At 35.6% G+C, this 21,925-nt stretch overlaps 2 protein-coding genes across 2 annotated transcripts; both read right to left on the reverse strand.

Moving 5' to 3' along the window:
* Nucleotides 1–684: 684 nt before the first annotated feature.
* Nucleotides 685–5,405, reverse strand: LOTGIDRAFT_164987 (hypothetical protein; the record flags this gene model as incomplete). The annotated part of the gene is made up of 6 exons (XM_009061488.1): nucleotides 685–1,094; nucleotides 1,444–1,509; nucleotides 1,781–1,853; nucleotides 2,208–2,452; nucleotides 3,396–3,572; nucleotides 5,381–5,405. 6 exons carry the CDS (start codon nucleotides 5,403–5,405, stop codon nucleotides 685–687), a joined length of 996 nt encoding a protein of 331 aa, XP_009059736.1.
* An 11,777-nt stretch (nucleotides 5,406–17,182) lies between these two features.
* On the reverse strand, nucleotides 17,183–19,817 carry LOTGIDRAFT_164988 (hypothetical protein; the record flags this gene model as incomplete). Its single annotated transcript, XM_009061489.1, has 2 exons — nucleotides 17,183–17,313; nucleotides 18,164–19,817. The coding sequence occupies 2 exons, from the start codon at nucleotides 19,815–19,817 to the stop codon at nucleotides 17,183–17,185; spliced, it is 1,785 nt and encodes a 594-aa protein (XP_009059737.1).
* Nucleotides 19,818–21,925: the final 2,108 nt, after the last annotated feature.

Consider the following 21,925-nt stretch of genomic DNA (forward strand, 5'->3'; position numbering starts at 1 on the left):
TACTCTACAAGTCACATGAAAAAACTTGTTATTTTGAAACTACTCTACAAGTCACATGAAAAACCTTGTTATTTTGAAACTACTCTACAAGTCACATGAAAAACCTTGTTATTTTGAAACTACCCTACAAGTCACATGAAAAAACTTGTTATTTTGAAACTACTCTACAAGTCACATGAAAAACTTTGTTATTTCTAGGTACCCCACATGGGTATTTTTGTTTCAGCCAGGTCAAGAGCTCAGAGAGGGAGGTGATGGGGTTATCTCTCCCTGACACATTTTGACCGAAGTCGTTGACGCCCTGTTGCTGGCACTAAAGTAATGGCACTATACAGGTGCAAGGTATATGACGATGCATGTTTGATTGGCCTTTCTTAGAAGAGCATAAGATCGACTATTGGTGTTCACTTTAAGTTGTGTAACCCCCTCGAGTACACCCACTCTGGGTACCAGAAGACTACATTATTAAAACCAGTGGTTCAACTAACACGGTGGCTGGTTAAACCAAGTCCACGAGCCCCACCCCTAGGGGGCCCCACTCCAGAAAAAATGCGGGAGAACATATGTTTAACAAATTCCCGAGGGGAGGGGAGGGGCCCCAGCCCACTTAAATCCCGGGCCCTCAGTCATCTAGTTGAACAACTGATTAAAACATCGAGTATGATTGTCTTTTGATATTTTTAATCACCTAAAATCTGATTCCATTGCTGAAGAATAATCACTAAAGCCATATTTTGGAAATCTTAAATTCCTAGTGTCATAAAATTGGTTTTCTCGGGAAATTGTAATAGTTTCGTGGGCAGGTATATCCGGCGGAACCGGAAGTGTGTAAATCTCGTCATCTGATTGGCTACTAACGGAATACGTCGTATCCTCACGTCTGTACACATTCAAATTTCTTTCCCGCGTTTTTCGCCGTCTGCGTTTTCTGACGTAACATTTTATAATGACGATAATTCCAATCCAAAAGATGGAGCCACCTATAACGGCGAGGATTATGGGTAAATATTCTGCTATCCACGAGGAATGGTCACTACTTCCGCCACCGAGTGTCCCAGCATTCACCGGGATCACAGGAGCCTGGGTTGGTATATCTGAAATGAAGATTTGAAGAAATATTATAGCTATTGGTTTTAGAATCTTAAAAAAAGTATAAAAATGTTTGCTCTGTTCTAATTTGTGTCTTTGGATCTTGGATTTTCACTAAAACGTTTTATGACGTCGCTATCTCAATCATAGCAGTATGAGGGACACTGATAGCATCAATTCGCACCTTTCTTATTTTTAATCGCAAAAATTGTAATGAGGTTTGCAATATTCTAATTTATTTCTTGATTTTCTCAATCATACCAGTAAAAGGGACACTGATAGCATCAAACAGTACAGTTGTTTGATAAAACTCTTTATCACACGATATTTTATCCTATACAAGCTCGTACTTACCTATCGACGCATGTAAATCTGGATTGATTTTATTTCCCCACAAATTATCGATATCCGGCAATCGATCTGAAATAAATCAATCAGTTTCAAAATTAAATCGATGATGACGCTCGAAGAATACCTACATATATTCGCTTGATCAGCTGATATAGTTAAATTTGAACCACCAGTATATGATGTTATTCATTCAGTATAATATCGATCTTCAAGAGAAGGCAAAACAAATACAAAGGACAGAGTTATGCCCCCTATTATAATGTAAATTCAGGTACATTTTGTTTGGCAATATAAAAGACATAACTTTACCAGGATATATTTAACAAGACATTGCCCCTACCTGCATTTTGAATGTAAATATCATCTACTCCAATATCAGATTCATACCCCGAGATAGTCGCCTCAAATAATACCTACAACAAAAATAACAAAACTTTTACAAGACCTCAACACTTTCCGCCGACCAGCGTTCAGGATATACTTGGGATAATTGTCAAATACATGCACGAGGAATACCAGTAAAGTGCCTGGGGTAAAAATAGGGGGTAGACTGACTTAATGTAGGAACAACTATCGGAATTTTGATTCTAAGGAGGTTTTGGATTCTTAAATATATTTGGGATAAGATAGTATAACAACCATATCTAGAATTTTATAGAAATGAAATGGAGGGTGCAATTTGGTTTCGAAGAGCGTCGACGAAGCATACAATACAATGGTGATGAAATGACCACTCAAATTTAGATTTATCAAAAATACCCACTCACTCTGAAAGGTCCCATGACATCAAAAACTAAATCTACATAATGCCAAGCCTCGCCTTGAGAGCCGTCTGCCGACCAGATTTTTTTAGCAGCCGACCCTAATGACAGATCTCTGACGTAAACATTAAGATGGCGGACATCGTTACCATTTAACCGGAACCAGAAACTTGCATTCACCACGCCACCTACTGGCTGTAATACTGGTGTTCCAAACATGGCTCGCTCTTGTTTATTTTTGGACAGGGTATCTGAAAAGAACAGAGATTGACCTATTTTCAGGTTGCCCGATGATATTTTGACATGATGATGATAGAAAACTTTTTCCATTGTATCCAATCACATATTTGTCTATTTGGAGGGAAAAAACCCAAAACAGATGCAGTGGATTTTAATCAACAACGTGTGGGGGAATCATCTTCACTTAGAAACTAACAGATACGTTACGCCCTGTTGCGTTCTAATTGTTATAGGCCTACAGTTAACACATCGGGACATGCCGAGTCTTGCATTACAATCATGTGAACGCCCTGAGAAAGTAGCCTTATCTCATTCACAATCTGACTAAATGAAAACTCGCCTTCAGTCATCGACCAAAAATGTCAACCTTCGTTTGTCTTTTCCATTCATCATCAACAATACAAAATCTTAAAGTACAAACCATGAAATTGTGAAAGAAGCGTTCACACCTACTAATTCTAGCACGGTTTGACATCAGGGATATGCGAGTGCGAACGCTCTACATCGCTATTATAACAGATACAGTCTTTTCTTCTGAAGACAATGGTAGGATGGAACCCGGAAAAAGAATAATTGGGCCAAGTCTACTTCGCTTTATTTTGTTAAAATTCTATTGCCGTCAGAATGTTTGAAGTTTGTAAAGAACGACACCCACTCGACCTCACCCAGTTAACTAGATGGACATACGTGGGCTGGGACCTCTCCCTAGGGAATTCTTTTTAACATATGTGGCATGTGCTCCTGCATTTTGAGACTCTTCAATCATAAGTCAATTCAATCATCAATGCCTGTTAATTTAAAGATTTTCGGTCTCTAGTTAATACTATTTCTGGTGTGGGGCTCCCTAGGGTGGGGGCCCGCGGACTTGGTCCAACCAGTCCCTATGGTAGTTGAGCCACCAACCCCACCCAACAAATCCGAAGGGACTAATTAATAACTAGAACATTTACTCACAATCCATGGTGTAACCCGGAACTGAAGAGGAATCTTGGGAAGGGTCATGACCGTTCCATATTAACCAATCAAAATCGTCCTCGGCTCCATCAACTCCTTGAGACCAGCCTTCACACAGTTTACCAAACTCAAAATTACAATGGATATCTCCAGATACCCCCGACAGGTAGATCGTTACTGAAATAAATGAATGAATGAATGAATGAATGAATGAATGAATGAATGAATGAATGAATGAATGAATGAATGAATGAATGAATGAATGAATGAATGAATGAATGAATGAATGGCCGGATTGTTCCAGGTATATTTTGGGTTTCTCTTCGTTTTTAAAAGAAAGAAAACCCAGCTAATTAGAAATCTGTAAAGAGCCTCATAGTTGAAGTTGGTACAGGCCTTTTTATTTAAAAAATACTTGCTGTTCGATATCTCGTCGGTCCATCTTTGTTGTCTATAGAATGTAGGGTTTAGTTTCTAACTTGACTGTTAATCTAATTTAAAACCTTGTGAACACACTAGATTAAGTCAGATGGTCTAAATATAAATACTATGTATTTATTTAATGTTTAGAAGTAACTAGTACGAATTACTGACATTAACCTGTCTCTCAATTCCTGGTTCAAATTATGTATTGGGTATCAAGGGTCTTCAATACTTTCAGAAGCTACCCCCTAGACTAATCGAATAGCCCAATCAATGGCGTGTCTATGAATTATTGGGGGATGACAGATGATAGGCAATTCATTCTTTATGATAATAAAAAATTTGAAGGTGGGGGCCATTATAACTGAAACGCTACTGAGGCGATCTTATTAGCTCATAAGTTCAATGTCACGGATCTTTCAGTCAATTTTGGGTTAAAATCATTTATTTCGTATTTTGATTTCATAAGGTGATCGAGGGTTTCTAGCTAGAAACGTATTAGATTCTCAACAGCTTCGCATTAGTCGGTGAATCTAAACAAACCAAAAAGACCTTTTTCATACGAGTGGCGTTTATCTACTAAAGTGAAACAGGTTAAAAATCTGTAATAGTTTCAGACTAGTTGAAAGGACGATGAATTATAGTGTTGCTTTTGGTCGCTGATTTTAAAAATCTAATTCAACTTAAACTTTAACTGTTTGTTTCTACATTTATTCGACTTTGAAGTTGACCAAAATTCATCTTCTAGTTCCTTAAACAGATTAAAACTCGAGCTTACAAACTTCTTTCAGTTAAAATAAAATTTAAGAATTTACTTTGTTGGCTTAGCCTAGAAATAAACATTGGACTTGGGTTTAAAATTTACCAAAACATGTATTTATGTGTTAAGTTGGACTTAAACTATGTTTAATGATAAATCTGGGGCTTATATTCTAAAAAAAATAATACTGATATTAGCTTGTTTTACTACAGATTAGTCTCGTGGTGACTTGTATAGAATATATTTTAGGTTCGGTAATTCTCGACAGTTTCCGTAAAGCCGAATCTGTCTCGGTAATGAATTGTGATTTTTTTGTGTCTTCTTGGGTGGGGTGGGGTGGAAGGACTCTTTACTTCCGGTATTAAGGAGTGATTTGTTTAGTGATAGTAATATTGCGACCTAAATATAGTCCACATCTGTAGAGTTATTGGGTAATATTCTGACGCTTACATGTGCATTGAACAATTTACCGCTTTCATCGCTTAAGCAATTATAAATCATTTTATTACCGTTTGTCGAATTCAAGTTTTATGTCCACGTGAGAAAAGCTGTGTTCCTTATCCCAATGTTCATTGAAGAACAAAGTCTTGAGAGTTGATGTTAACACAGTCAATCAGAGCTCTGGAATCTTTAAATGACGTCATTTGCTTGGTTACGTCAAACAAATAGTGACCGTGGGTGCTAATCTCAGTCGGTTTGTGAAAGTCTAGTGATACTGGGGTGGGAATAGACGGTACGGTGTACGGTGCGGAATTATCGATAGAGTAGAAAATAGAAGAAACGAATCGTGTCCGCACTGTACCTCGTCTTTCCTCAGCTTTAGTCATCATTCTTCATATCCCCATGACTCCCCTCTGGACAAAACCTGTCATGATGTGATTCGGAAGGGTGAGTAGACTATACTAGCGATATCCTCCTCCACATCATATGAAATCATACTTCGTTTCGTATGATCTTCCACAGTACTTATATTAGTGGATCTTCATTCATTATAAGTGTCTCTGTTTCGATAATTACTGCCTTCATCTCAAAACACCTAGTCCCAAACATCTGCCTCTATACCAGCCTCTGATGGATATTTTCACAATTCTCAGCTGGAGTAGACCAACTGACATCTGTCCAAATAGCTTTTAGAAATGTAACAACAATGTACATACTTAAAGATGGATTCCCTTATTTTCATTTTTGAAAATGAAAATGCTAATACTTATATGAATAGAAAATAGAGGTGTTCTAATGACTTGGAAAAATACCAATTTGTCTCACATATCCATAATAAATTCATAACAAATAATGAAACCCTCTTTAATAGACCTACAACTATTTCACTTCATGTTTGTTATTTCAAACAATAAGAGACAATTTTAAACTTTAAAACTAACAAAGAGGTTATTTACAGGACTAACTCTGACCTAGTATAGTATAATATATTATATATTATAGTGTTATATAGCCTTTCATCTTAGATCGGTGGTCTCCAACCTTTTTCAGCCTTCACACCCCTGGAGCATTCACCTGGACCTTTCACACCCCAAAAATTTGTTTCATCCACATTTCCAGCATGTGATGATGTGAGGTTCTCTCTCATTTCAAAATAAATTCTTCTCCTACATCATTTGGCCACACCCGTAACACCCTAGTCCCACACCCCAGGGATAAAAAAAAATCTAGGTTGGGAACAGAACAAACCTCATTACAAAATGTACACTGGACAAATTGACAGAGAAGATTTCTGGTAGCATTGTGTCTGTTAAATAACATTAGCGATTCAGGTAGACTTTTAGTATGATATTTAACAGACGAAATGCTTCCAGATTCCGTTGAGAAACCTTCTGTATGAATTTGTTCAGGGTTAGATGGTTATATTTCACAGAATGACCCATTAATGAGGTAGATCTTAGATCTTAGTCAAGGTTCGTACGATGGAACGAAATGAAATGAAATGATAGAAACGATCAAATAAACAAATAAACAATCTTACCTGATAGATATATAAGTAACATGAATTCCATTTTATCCAAATTGAAACTATTTTCCTCACCTCTAACATAGATTAGAGAACTTGAAACACCGGACACCAAATCTCAGATTCTAATTGACAACAGATACTCGATTACAAAGACTTGTTCAGTGAGGCTTAGTGAAGAAGTTTTTATTCCTGCTGTTTTCTTGCTGTTACTGGCACTATCAATGATTGTGATTCCAAACTACTCAAGATCACTCAAAACAAAGCAAGACTGAAACTTGATTTTATTTTCAAATTGGTCACTTATCTATAGGTTAAGTTCACCACATTATAATAATTTATTTAATCAGAATCAAAACTTGATTTCACCACTGTGACCAAGTTGATTAATTCTGTTTATAATAAGAACATCATTTTTCACAGTTTTCGATTCCGATTTTATTCCACTGTTCCCTGTTTGCTCCTAGATCAAATCTGAAAGATTATTTGCTGCTTAGTTTCATCGAGATCTAATTCTCGAGGGGTATAATCCTTTCCTGTCATACTCCACGAGTTAAAGAATTAGTTTTAAAATATTATATTCTGATAATCTTCTTCATCTATACGTTAAAAGTATTACTAATATCTGTATAATATAAACACTGATCACTGTTTTAACTCTGTTAAATAGTAACTTGTTACCTTTCAACCACCCTAACTACTTTACATCCAGATGTCTACTTCTTACAAAAACCAGAGAACCCAAAACATCACCAGTAAACTGTACAAGTTGAATTTTAAGTTGTAAATAAGTTTATTTGTTGATGTTTGTATCTCGAGATGGTACAACCACACTTCTTTACAATGATCAGGCCGTGTCGAAATAATTCTTCGTTTTTTGTCACATTGTCTTATAATGTAATACATTCCTCACGTTTTCTACATATGTTTATGTTAAAGAGACACTCGGAAGATTTTTTAGTTAGTCTCTAACGCCCAGACTATTCCTGTCTACCCACGAGGACATCTTTAATCTTAGTTTACATGGACAAAAGAGGGACTGGATGATAAAGGCTATTTTAGGTAACATTTTTTGGAGTGGAATATTTGGCTTAATTTATTTTTCAGTGCAAAATATTGCAATGCCCGCACATATTCAACGGTTTTGTTTTCTATTCTTATAGATCTTTATTCCTAAGATTGGAAATTAATATATATTTCCCACCCAACTGTTCTGATAAGGATTTTATATAGTTGTATCCATCTGTTTATTATTGAATACCTATCTCTGGAATCGCCCAGGACTCGTAAGACATTAGATACACCTGAGATGGGACAATATTTCGAAACATCATAAAAGATCGCGGGTAAAAAATATATTTTGGTGGATTAATTTTAAATTTAAACCGGAAGTAGAGTGTAATCTGATATGATATTTATGAGAAAAAATGGCGGATTTTTGATTTTTTTTTTTCATACAAACCAGATTTTCTACTTAAAACTTTCCTCCTCTCGCGATTTTCTACAATTATTTATTCAGAGTTTGTTTTAAAAAGAACAATAGTTCGTTAGAAAGAGATACTTAGTCAGAACGAGACTAAATTCTTGTTTAAATTGTTAAAATAACTAAGTCTGGTGTCGCTCTCGATGTTCACCGAAAAAAATGAGATGAGAGTTTTTTTTCTTTGGCCTTAAGACTTCAGAAGCATTGGGTTTGTTATATTTCACCTTCTTGCCTTCTTCTGATGTTATATTTCGGCTCTTTGAAACCACGACACTCTCCTTATGGATGAAAGAATCGGTTAATTCTAACCACTCATACTGACACTTTTTCACACGAGAGAGTTCTTCCGTACCCATGCAATATCACGATTTCCATCCGTGTGTTCAGATTTACAAAACAAACCATAAAAATGACTAGGCCCGTTCTTTTTATTGGAAAGTCATACGAAGCTGATTTTCAACAATTTAAGGTACATAAAAGAGGCAGTCAAAACTTTCATTTTGATTAAAGACAGTGAGTTAAGATGGCATATCAAACCATCCATAGCGCTGTGCTTCAAGTTCAACTATCCGCGTCAGTCAGAAAGTGAACGTGGTTTAACGTGATTTTACGATAATCTACGAGATAATTTGTTTATTGACAAATAAAACTGGTCGTCTGCAGACGATACAAGTCACGTTAGTGATGTCTGAAGTGAATTGTCGCATGCCTATAACTGTAAAAATAAAGATTTGAATTTTAAAAGTTGATTCCTAGTTGTTTTGGATACATCATGTATAGACTGGACTTGTGCTACAATATCAAACAGATTTGAATTTTAGATGCTTTGGACGAGAGCTTGATTAACGGAATTGTCTTGCTTTTACAGATTGTTATTTAAATCCACATAGATAATAATGTTTTGGGTGGTATTTAGGTTTGTCAATTCAGCATATCATTCAGAGAGTTCACATAGATAATAATGTTTAATTGGTATTTAGGTTTGACAACTTGGCATCCCTTTCGAGAGTTCACATAGCTAATAATGTTTTTGGTATGTAGACCTACTAGGTGGGTAGTAGGGGGTCCAGATCTTCACAACTGTTGATGCTATTCCGCCAATTTCAGCAGAAGTCTTGAATTGTTCATGTATTGTTAAAAGTCTTTTAAAGGGAGACAACCTAGCTGTCTGTGGTTAAATTAAAGACTACAGTTAATTATCGTCCATCTAAAATATATTAATTTTGTTGTATGATTTCCTAGGAATAGTTATCTAAACAACCACACGTCATAATTATTATCATTCTCAATGCCTCGCTTTTCTCCAACTCCGCTAACAATAGTCACAGAATCTTCCAATTATTTTTATGTGAATTTAAATATCAACTCTACAGCACCATCAATGGTCTTAGATTATTTTCATTTGTGTTGATGAAATGCCACAGAATGTAAAAATAATCATTTGAGAATATGAATTTTATGGAAGCCAGCAGCGGCCATATCTACTCTCGACTTCTCGCCCACGAGAACGTGAGGAAACTCGACTTCTCGCCCACGAGAAAGCGAGGAAAAGGGCGAGGAAAAGGGCGAGAAAGGTGAGGAAAAAATTGAGAAAGCGAGGAATTCGCCCTTTTCCTCGCTTCTTCGCCTTTTATTTGCTACAGGGCAATCTCAGTCCGAAATGTAGGAAACTTCTGAGAGAGACGTTAGTTTAAAGGGATAGATGCACCATTATATTGACCAATCATACTTAGTCTCAGAAACGGGAAATTTTTTAGCCATGCCAATCAGTTATAGTGTTGACAGCCCACCGTCGAAATTGAGCCTTCAAATCCAAGAGTGTACAAAATTATCTGTGTTTGAAAGTTAAAATGACGACTCGTTAATTTAAGATACTCTGTGAAATATAGAAATAGAAAGTAAAATTTCTAGTATGAAGTGTTTTTTTTTTTTTAAGGAATTATGAGATTTTCGTACATTTCTAGTACTTCTGAAGATTATTTACATACAAAGGGATTATAGTTTATTGGCAACTTGCTAATCTCCGAAAGATTAATACAATTATTAATTAATCAATCTAAATCTAAAAAGTGACTGCCATAACAAAATAGTTGTGGTGTTTATTCTGACCCTATTCTCTTCTAAGAGACCACCTGTCAGTGATGCAAGTAAGAGGGGCTGACATGGAAAAAGCGTCTAGTCGTTCGGATGGGACAATAAACCTGGCCAAATTTCCCCCATGACACCCTGCATGGTGTTGCCCGTCTTCATTAGCCCACAAGGTGCAAAAAGTAGGACGTAAAACACCATTCATTTCATTTTTTTCCATTGATAGACCGTTTTCCATTATTCTCTTGAGTGGTCTCTTAATACAGTTTCTACTGTATATTCAAGACTAAAATCAACCCCCAAAATGACCCACAGCTGTCCCTTTAATGTACACTTAAACCTATCAAATAGGCTGGATATATACTTAGAATAACTAGAAGACGAGAGTGGAAGTTGACATGTTGAAGTTATTTTTATCAGAGATAGTTGTCACCGTATTCTATTAGTTCCAGGAATCTAAGACCGAAGAGAAAGAAGGCATCCTTCAGGAACCATGTTTCCACCTGCGACTTCCAGATTAGTCTGAAATATCTGTCTCCATTCCAAACTCTGATAAATATTTTAACAATTAGTCTACACCTGCCGACAACTTTCAAAATATCTACCAGAGGCTGGAATAGAGGCAGGTGTTTCGGCCTTTTTCTAGATATAAGAAAGATATGTCAGGTCTATTTTCATTCATGACATTTTAAAAGTAAAATGCATATAAACATGTAATGTGAAGAAGAATTTTCCAAGTGATATCGTGAGAATATTCTGTAAGTTAGACATCCCTAGTGTCAATCTTTCAACTTAGGTGTCATTCTTATCAAACCATCAGACTGGCTGGTGTCCTTCATGTTCTAAAATAATATCAAATGACAACAAATGTCCCGTTATAGATTGAGAATGTGATCTTATTCAAAGGAATTGTAAAGAGGTTTTCTATAGATTGTACGATATCGGGGACACTGATAGCATCAATTTGTACTATTTTTATTTTAATCAGACGTGGTTCTTGTTATTCCATTAAATTATGCGCTTTATGACGTCACTAAAGCAAAGATCCTTATAAATCAGCAGATTTTGTGTCATGAAACGCCTTCTTTATGTTAAATTAGTATAAACCACAGACGTCTGACTGAAACCTGCAAATAGACAATAAAAAAGACAAAATCCAAATTTTCAAAATTAGTATTAATCTTTATTCGTGAAAAAAAACTAATCACAATTTAAAAGTGAAAAAGGCAAAAATTCGTGCATAAAATGTTGTAAAGTCGATAAAACAAACCCTAACCTATATTCTCCTTCAAATCTGCATAATTACAACTTTGTGATTTTTACATAAGAATTCTCGTTGATTATTTACACATTTCTATGTACATTGTTCATTCATTCATACTGAAAATTCATTCATTCATTCATTCATTCATTCATTCATTCATTCATTCATTCATTCATTCATTCATTCATTCATTCATTCATTCATTCATTCATTCATTATTCATTCTCATTTAAAACTGCATTCATCTGAACCGAGAAACCAAACTTCATTCATTCTTATGTCCATATTCATACAACATACATTCTTTTGATGTTTGATCATACAGGAGTGATTTCAGTGAGAATATATCGTGGATACAGATCAGCCCCTTCACTTCCCTTCTTTTACCGGACAACAAGTTGCAGCAAGTGACAGATATTTTTGAAAATGGCATTATTTAAATTCTGTGAATAAAATATAACAAAATATAAGATAATTTAATAAATAGAAGACCCATCACGAGACGCCGGAGTTACAGTGATAAAATGGCAGGTGCACTCTCTTTTCAAATCCTCTGCTGGTTTCCTCAGAATAAGACTTGGCAATAATTCATCCATTTTCTCTTTTTATAGCTCAATCCCCAATAGACACATTTCGTTGGTTATTTTTTAACTTTGATCCAATAAATGGAAAACAGTGAAATTATCTTAATGTCAGATTGAATTATAATAAAGAAAGTTCATAGCAGTAAAACTCTCTGATTTAGAATTTTCTATCGTCATTATTAATGGTTAGAATTCTCATGAGAAATCATTGAAGATCTTAGATTGTGAAATCTTTTGCTGAACGATTTGTAAACTTGAGATTAGTATCATATGACAGGAACAGCTGTAAATGGACAAGTTTAATCTGGGGAAGATTAATGCTAAACGGTTTAAACAAGGACAAGTTGGAAGGAAATCCGTTCTGAGCAGGTGCTCTGGAAGGGTAAGAAATGCCTGCCTAACAAGCAATTATTATAACTGATGGCTCTTCACTTTTCTTTTTGTCGAACTAACTCATAAAAAGAGATCCGGTTAAAGCTTGGCAGCAAGTGACTAGTGACCCTGCCTGTCAGCGACACATTGTAACCGATAGATCTTCGTAAAAAGAGGTTCGGTTAGGGCTAGCCAGCAAGTGGTCCCAAGAGTAAACAATTTCTGAGTGGCAAGCGCCAGATACAGTTATCTTTAAAACCGATGGTTCTACCTGTTTTTTGTGACTTTGATAGAAAGCGACCCGGAAGAGTAAGCACTGCCTGATTAGAGCCACACACACCTTTATCATTAAGACGCATGTTCATCACAAGCGCCACACAGAGCTATTTTTCTAACGCAAGGCTCTTCCTGTTTTTTGTGACTTTGATAGAAAGAGAGCGGATATTTGTTGAAGAAGGAACAAGATATTCAATGTCGTTTAAACGTAGTTTGATGTTAGAAGTTGAGCCGCTGGAATCCGATACAAATCCTACTACACAATTAACTTACAATTTTGAATATCAACTTAACCAGGAATCGAGCCAGTTTCTAATCTTGTTGACAATAACTAAATGTCAGATCAGTTTAAAGAGACGAGATCACACTAATGTTCTTGCTCCGTTTAAATTCTTGATTGGAGACGGTTTAGTTTTAGTATGAATAATTTAAATAAATATATTTCATTCCGTTATCAACGAATTAGGAAATATCCCTAGTCAAAGAAAATCGTTGGAAACTCTCAGATGGCCGAGACCACAACCCAACAAACATGATTCATTCACGTTCTGTATAATAGTTATATAAAACCATTGTTAATATTTTACACTATACATAGGTTGTTTTTATTATTTATGTTTAAGGAAACTCGTAAGTAGGTCCACTTGTTAATCTGCTGTCTTTCAAGTGAAACATTTAACAAAAGATAAAATATTGAAACGAAGAAACAAAAGTTAAATCATCTCAATCGATTAATAATGAACGAAACATAATAAACAAATATCGATCGATGGCCATGGTAGTTGTTCCTAACTTTCAAAAACAGATTAAAATCAATCGAACATTAAAGATGCCTGTTGTGAACAGTCAGAAGATGGAAGAAGAAATGAAATTCAGTGACGTCTGGAGTATGAGGGGGGGGGGGGGGGATGGAATGGGTGAAAGGAGGAGGCCAAACCAAGCCAGCCTCCCACCCAAAGCCATCATCTAATGTTTCTTAAAAACGCCAAAACTTAAGAAATGTTAATGACTGAAATATATAAAAGACTGATAGATAGACGACTGATAGGAGACAGATAGAAGATGATATATAGATAGACGACTGATAGGAGACAGATAGAAGATGATTATAGATAGACGACTGATAGGAGACAGATAGAAGATGATATATAGATAGACGACTGATAGGAGACAGATAGAAGATGATATATAGATAGACGACTGATAGGAGACAGATAGAAGACAGATAGAAGATGATAGAGCATGTTGATAACAAAAGAAGAAGCACCGGAAGTAAAAAACTGGTAATAACTTGTCAATTAAAATATCAATACTTCAAATGTCAAATTTAATGTTTTCTGAATAAAAAAATGAATATAAACTTATAAAATGATAACGTATTGAATTTGTAGCCTTGTCAAAGATTCATTTTTTTTTATTATTTAAAGACTTTCTTTTTCTTCAATGACTATGATTTTCTAAATATTTCATATACATTTGACCCTAATTATCATTTTAAGATTTTAACGTCATGAATTATTTAAAATATTATTTACAGCGCGGACGTCAGAGGAAGTTTGTTACAATTTCCATACGTATGAAAATATATTTTCAATCAACAGAGCGCAAACGTCAGAGTGCATGAGTCAAAATCAAATAAAGAAAACTGACAAGGATATGCTGCAGTTCGCTCTGTAATTCAGGTATATTCTTTCTAATGCTTAATTCTTGAAAATTTTGACCAGAATTCTACTTTTTTTTCAGCTTTCCAGAACAATATCCTTACTAAATAAATACTTGTATTGATAATCACATCTTTCATAGACTTAATATAATCTTATTCTGGCCAACGATTGTTTAACTTTGAAACATTAACTTCCACCTTCTATATCCCTCCTGCCCTAAATTAAACCAATATAACATCTCTTTAATAAATATTGAAATCTGGATCTTTCATAGAATTAATAACATTTCTGTATTTAATTGAATTTGGTAGAGTGTCTTTCAGCCATTGGTCGAGATCATTCCCCATCACTCTCACCCCTTTCTTTATTCCACCTTGCCCAAAATTTACCGAGATATTGTATCTCCCAAATATATATTGAAATCTTATTTCGGTATTTTACTGCATTTAGTAGAGTGTCTTTCAGCCATTGATCGATATCACCCCCCTTCCCTCTTACATTTCTTTATCTATTCCAAATATTTACCAAAACAATATCCCTTCTAAATTAATATTGATATGTGTATTCTATAGAATCAATAATGTTTCAGTATTTGATAGAGAATTTGTTGAAATATCTGTCAGCCATTGATCGGGCTTTAATTAAGCCAGAGTTAAGTTACAGTTCCACGTGATAATCTCCTACTTTGAAGTTTTTATTGATTCCAGACAGGGCGGATTAACATCTTCAGATTTCCAAGATTCTGGCAGTTCGAATAAATCTTTAATTTAACCTTAAAATCATGACCGAGTTGTTCTTCCCTTAAGTCGTTGAACTTTCAATAATACATTTGTGGTTTGCAATCTGTTCCACTCTGTTAGTTACGCTTGTACAAAACGTCTTGTTATTTGAATGCGACAATGAACAGAAGCCCCTTGTGCTACATCAAAGATACTTTGACAGTTTAAATTTTCAAAAATGCTTTAGTCACAGAATTTCCCTCAATGCACACTGCATGACGTTGCTTATTTTCATTAGCCTAAAAGTTGTAGTAAAGCAGGAAGTTGATTTCTATTTCAAGTTCATTTCTTAACAGATATTTATAAATTTCTAAAATCCGGTTGACATTTTTAACAGATATTCTGGCTGTTTCCAAAGTTGGATTTTCAAAAATATAACAGCTAATCAGTTTCAGCTGATAATAAAGTCCAGATCGGGAAGTTCTTGTTAAATTTTAATTTGTACTTTTTCAATTCGACCTTTTAAAAATAATTAAAATAGAGTTCAGGCAATCAGTTTTCTCTTCAATATTAAAGTGTATTTTTTGTAAAAACAAACCTTTCGAGATATTATCGGTAATAAAAAATATTTCAGTATAAAGTGTCAGAATTATCTCCCAGTATATTAAGGTTGCAATATTACTATCACTTGACAAATCACTGCTAAAGGCCGGAAGTAAAGAATCTCGCCAAAGAAGACACAACAGAATTACTATTCGTTTCCGAGACAAATTCAGCCTTACGGAAACGGCCGAGGATTGCCGATTGAGCTAGCCTGAACGTCACAAGTAGGTAATTAAGGCCACACCGCTCTTGCCATCTTCTAAACCACGAAATAATACTTCGAAATGTTACTAATAAGACGCAAAATTATTATCATAAAAACTATGAAATAGCGATAATTGACTTGTCAGTTTGTAAATAGACAAAATGAAGCATCATCTCCAGAGACCACCAACTTCTATCACATTTAATCAACATTTCAATCTTCTAAAATACATTTATTATAGCCTATCAGTGGGGAGTGATGGAAATAAAAAGGCGTAACGCAATAATTACTGTGGATTATACAATATTTCGTTGTAATTTTTTATCATTCATTCATTCATTCATTCATTCATTCATTCATTTTTTGAAGGAATTATGCCATTTTCGTACATTATTTTCTTGTACTTGTAAGACTATTTACGTATATTCAAGACTCAAATCAACCCCCGAAAATGTCGCACCTGTTCATTCTACACACCTCTTGCAATTTCCAATTGGAATGTTTTCTTTTACATTGTAATACTTATTCGATATCACACATTATATCATAATAATCAAAATAAACAAATTGATCACAGGTTGAAAGTAAAGCCACTTACACACTTGTAACACTCATACACACACTGTACAGGGAAAATTACCCAGATCGCAGGGCAACCCAAGTTAAAATGGGGCAGTGATAGGGGTATGGATAAATGGATTCAAAAATTATCCTTTCAAAAGTGAGACCTCATTTACCTACATTACATTATGGCTTTGGTAGTGAAAACATTCATTTGATCTTCAGTAAACATCACTCAGCGAGCACAGGCATTATTATACTGTGTGGGCTACTCACCAAAACGTTTTAGATAACGATCAAAGTTGTGAAAGCTGAATCAGCATCGATTTAGATCAAAGTGTAGTCCGTATTGCCGACAACATAGGGTGGGTATCAGAAAAAAGGTAACACTTTTCATTTCAGTATTATTCATCAAGAAGCAGGTCTAAGACCATAATATTTTGACCTCTTCAAGAGATATTAATAGATTCATGGGTTGAAACACTTTGAAATTTTAGTATTTTCAAAATTCTTGTGAATAATTGCAATGCCGATATTACAAAAGCGATAACTCACGCTATGAAATGGGTCATTATGCAACGTCACACATCATGCTGTGGTAGGGGTCGATACGCCTTTCACTAGTCGACTAATATTATATAATAAGCGAATTTAATTCCATTTTGATCCTTACTTCTCTGACGACGTTTACACTTTCAAATTTTAGTTTTATTATTTGCCACTTTCATTTTAACTAATTGCTTAAAAGCTGTGATTAGCACATAGCTTTTCTACTGGTGTTCACTACCCACGTTTAAAATATCACTAACGGTTTAAATTTCACACCTCTTTATTGTCGTTTTCAACACGTTTCATAATATCACACATTGTAACGTGACGCACTGATAACACACGGCTATAGAATAATTGATCTCTATATTTCTTTTTCACAAAACAGATTAAAGGATGCACTTGAAAGATCAAAGCAATTGGTTAACGTTGTTTGATGAAATGTTTACATATTGTCTGAAAACACATTAATAAAAAGTGTGATGCCGTCACACCGTCACACCGTCACACTGTGCAGCTCAGCAGTAATAGAAAATTAATTGTCACCGTGATGGAATCTGCGATAGACGTTGAAAAAAGATACATCATGCATCACGTTTGGCAGATAAAATCTGCGATAGATAAAAATAATCATACATCACGCTGTGATAAAGACTACAATTTGACAACACACGTCACGCTGTAAAACATGCCACATTGCATTGTTACTAATAATGTAACACCACACGCCCTGCCGCCTTATAGGTTTTTATCACATATCACGTATCACATATAACGTCACACATCACCCTGTGATGGCCAACAGTCACACTGTGTTACATTTCACATTACAACTTCACACATCGGGCTGTGATATAATATATCGCGTTATCACATAATAATGTCACACAATACGCTATGATCGAGACACCTGTATAACGTCATACAAATCCCACGATATATTTTCAAGATCCATTGTATCACTGTGATAGGGTCATAACATAACGTCATACGTCAAACGCCACGCTGTGATAGGGTTATAATGTAATGTAACGTTACGCGTCACGCTGTGAAAGGGTCATAATGTAACGTCACGTGTCACGCTGTGATAGAAGTCATAATGTAACATCACGCCTTTACTTGATCTATATATCACAGCACACTAATTTCAAAAACTGCCTGAATAGTGCTTAAATATTTTAAAATATTCCTAGTCCAGGGAAATACTAATTCCTAAAATCTTAACAGAGCATTACTTATCCTAGACGTTACTTGCTAAGCAAGATGTGGAGTCGTCACTCGAATCCATCATGGGTTCATCCTCGACCAATAACGATTCATTTTCTACGTCACTCTCTTTATTTGGTAGTTTTTCACGTTCTGACACATCAAACGACAGTTGTCTTTCCCTGAGAGCACCACGTCGACCGGAAGTGTCAACAGAGAGTTGCCTCCCTCTTTTCGGCTGCCGATCGGGAATGTCCACTGAAAGATGTCTGCTTGCTATAGTTTTTCGTTCAGGAACATCGACTGAAAGTTGTCGTTCTCTGAGAGCACCACGTCGTCCTGTCCCGTCAACGGAAAGTTGTCTATTTCCTTTGAGTTGTCGATCAGGAACATCAACCGAAAGCTGTCTTTCTCTGAGAGCACCACGACGTCCCGTTCCGTCAACAGAAAGTTGTCGCCCTTTACTAACTGGTTGATCGGGAACGTCTAAAGTCTGTTGTCGTTGCCTTGACGTTTGTGCGTCAGACATTACAGATCTCAGAATAGCACTTTTCTTAACCGAATTATCAGGAATATCCACGGAGAATTGTCTTGTGTTCGGTTGGTGATGTCTGGGAATATCCACTGAAACCTGTCTTCCAAAGATCATGTCCCTGTTTGGAAGTTCTAAAGAAGAATCGCGATCCGGAACGTCCATCGACATCTGTCGATCCTTGAGTCTTTTTCTGCTGCGATCAAATAGATGAAGAGCTTTCGGTGACATCAGAAGACCACCGCGTCGTTCAGATTCTACGATTTTGGCCACGGCGATGGGGAGTGGTTCGCTAAGAGGACCCCTGGGAACAGCACTACCCTGGGTCTGAGTCTTTATTTCAGGGGTGGATCTAGACAGTTTGGGTTTAGTTATTGTATCAAGGGTCAGAAGCTTTAACGAACATTCATCAGCAGATTTCGAAAGAGTTTCGCCCCCTGTTTCCAAGGGTTTATTATGAGTGTTTAAATTCTCGATGTTTGCTTTCGATGACGTATTTAAGCTAGACAATACCAATACTGGTTCTTCATCAACTTGATGAGAAATTGTCGGAATTTGAGAGTTTGGTGGTTTTTCATAAATTTTATCATTGATGATTGTTTCGTTGTTTTTCACTTCCGGGTCATATTTGTTATTTTTAGACTCGTTTGGAGAGTTTGTGTTAAAACGAACGCTTTGCACACTGTCACTTCCGGAAGATTCCGAAGACGACATTGACGAAACCAGACTGCTTTTATCACTAGCTGTTCCCGAACTATATTCGTTTTCGGAACTGTCCTGATTTGATCTGTTGCCATCTATTTGGCTGGTTTTCTGAACTCCGCTTCCACTTGGTTCTGGCACGACTATGGTCCGTTCAAGTCGCTCACGTTCCAGAGCAGCCAGTCGAGCGGCTACCATTTGAACACGTTCCGCTTTAAACGTAGTGTACGGATCACTTTTCATTTGAAAATAAACGTCAAATGTCTTGTCCTCTAGCATTTCCCGCCTTTCTCGTTTGAGATACGTGATAATCCCGACTATGATTCCCATAGAGTAGAACAACAGGGTCACTACGATGTATAGTAAGGCATTTCGATCGTCTTTTGCAAGCATATCCCCCAATGGGGTGGTTACATTAGTGGACGTCGCGGTAGTGCATGGTAGCATGTAGGCTACAGGAGGCATGGCCTATTGAGGACACTCTAATTGGTTCTTAAACATTGCCTAGAAACACGAACAGGCTACTCCTGGATTTGTACATTATGTAATATAACACGAACAACCTACTTCGAGGCGTATAGTATAATGTAATGTTACACGAACTGTCTAATCCATGACTCGGTTCATTATGTAATATCAAACGAACTAACCATTTCCTGTCGGTGAGCTGTAAGTAGAAAACCACAAAAATATTGGTTGAGATTGGGTTATTTCATGGTGTATTTTCCTGGAAAGAGAAAAGTTACAATTAAAATACATTGTTTAACAATCAGTTGCTATAAATATCATATATAATGGATTATATTTTTCATTGCGAAGTACTTACTCACTTATGATTGATATACTTCCTCATGTGAAAAGTTCAGTTACCAATGTTCCCCCAATATGTTGTTTTGCGGCTGGGATTGTTAGAACTCGGTTTAATTATTTAAGCAATGAATGATCACAAACACATTAATAATATATAAAAACCTTTTACCGTACATACGTTATTAAACGCTTAAGTTATATTGAAATCACCACAGATGTCTGATTGAGTGCCCTGATAAACAAAAACAATAGTTTAGCAAACGTCTTTACTGTCTCTTTAATAACTTTCCAATACCATATAAGCTAGAGTCTACAAAGGAGACGTTCATTCATCAGTTGGCTTTCTGTTCTATCTAGTGCAGATATCCGACGCAATATTTATAGCATACTACTACACGGGTCGGTCTAGGCTCTCCACACCTTAACCTCGTCATCTCTCTTCATTTGCGCACCTCTTTGATGTCATTCCCAACTAATTTAATGATATCACTGTATCACACCCCGAGAGACGAATCAAATTAATCAATAATCCTCTTTTACGTAATTTATTTTTCACAAGTAAAAGAAACCAAAGAAAGATCCAAGGTTTACGTTTATTTATACGTAATAGGTAGCTCATTAACAGTTACACAAATAAATAACGAAATAAAACTATAGATAGAAATAAAAGAATTCTTCAACTGACATACACTCTTGAAAATTGAAGCCATAGAAACAATAATTACAATGATTAGCATATTCAACCAGACAAAGACCTGCCAATGACTGAAATAAACATCCTAAATTTCACCGTTTTGGTTATATTTTTGTACACTTTGAAACAGTATTGTGTGACTAAGATCATGTAATTCTTTTATTCAAAAAAGGGAAATTATGTTAAGAATCATTGCTAAGTTATATTTGAATTCATTGTGGGGTAAGTTTTCTCCTATAGTACTAAACAATTTACAGTTTCATATCACTTCAAATGCCTTAAACGAATTCTATACTGTCAGATTGCTGGTACAATGACATTTTTTACTGTGGTCGGAATGGAACTACAACATACCAACTATTGTGCTCACGGTATAAGACGGAGTTCGGAATATCTTGACATTGTGAAGATGAAGTTTGTAATAGCTTGACATTGTGAAGATGTAGTTTGTAATAGCTTGACATTGTGAAGATGAAGTTTGTAATAGCTTGACATTGTGAAGATGAAGTTTGTAATAGCTTGACATTATGAAAATGAAGTTTGTATTAGCTTGACATTGTGAAGATGAAGTTTGTAATAGCTTGACATTTTGAAGATGAAGTATGTAAGAGCTTGACATTATGAAGATGAAGTATGTAATAGGTGACTGTGTGTATCACTAGATATTTACTGAAAGATTTGTAAAGATGTATTTTATAAAGAAGTGAAAGAAAACATCCTGTCCTGGTTGAATCAATAATAGAACAATAAGAGTAAAAAACAATAGAAGGTTATATTCTTCATAAATTGTATGAAATAGTCTATGTCCTCAAAGCGAGGTGGATTGTTTGAAATTTCAATTTTGAATATCTGGTTATGACGTATTACAATACCAAATATAGCGTTGTTGTCAGTTACCAGTTACATTCATTCAATTATCGAACACAACTTTAAATACTGAATGTTCTGTTAAAATATAGGTCGGAGAAAAATTCATCGAAATAGCATTTTGACTCAATACACCCTAATAACAAAATGGCGTGATACAAAGTCAATAACGTTTCGTGCATGTAACAGAATAATTCTGTGT

Source organism: Lottia gigantea, assembly GCF_000327385.1.
Source record: "Lottia gigantea unplaced genomic scaffold LOTGIsca_48, whole genome shotgun sequence".
Lineage (NCBI taxonomy): Eukaryota > Metazoa > Mollusca > Gastropoda > Lottiidae > Lottia > Lottia gigantea.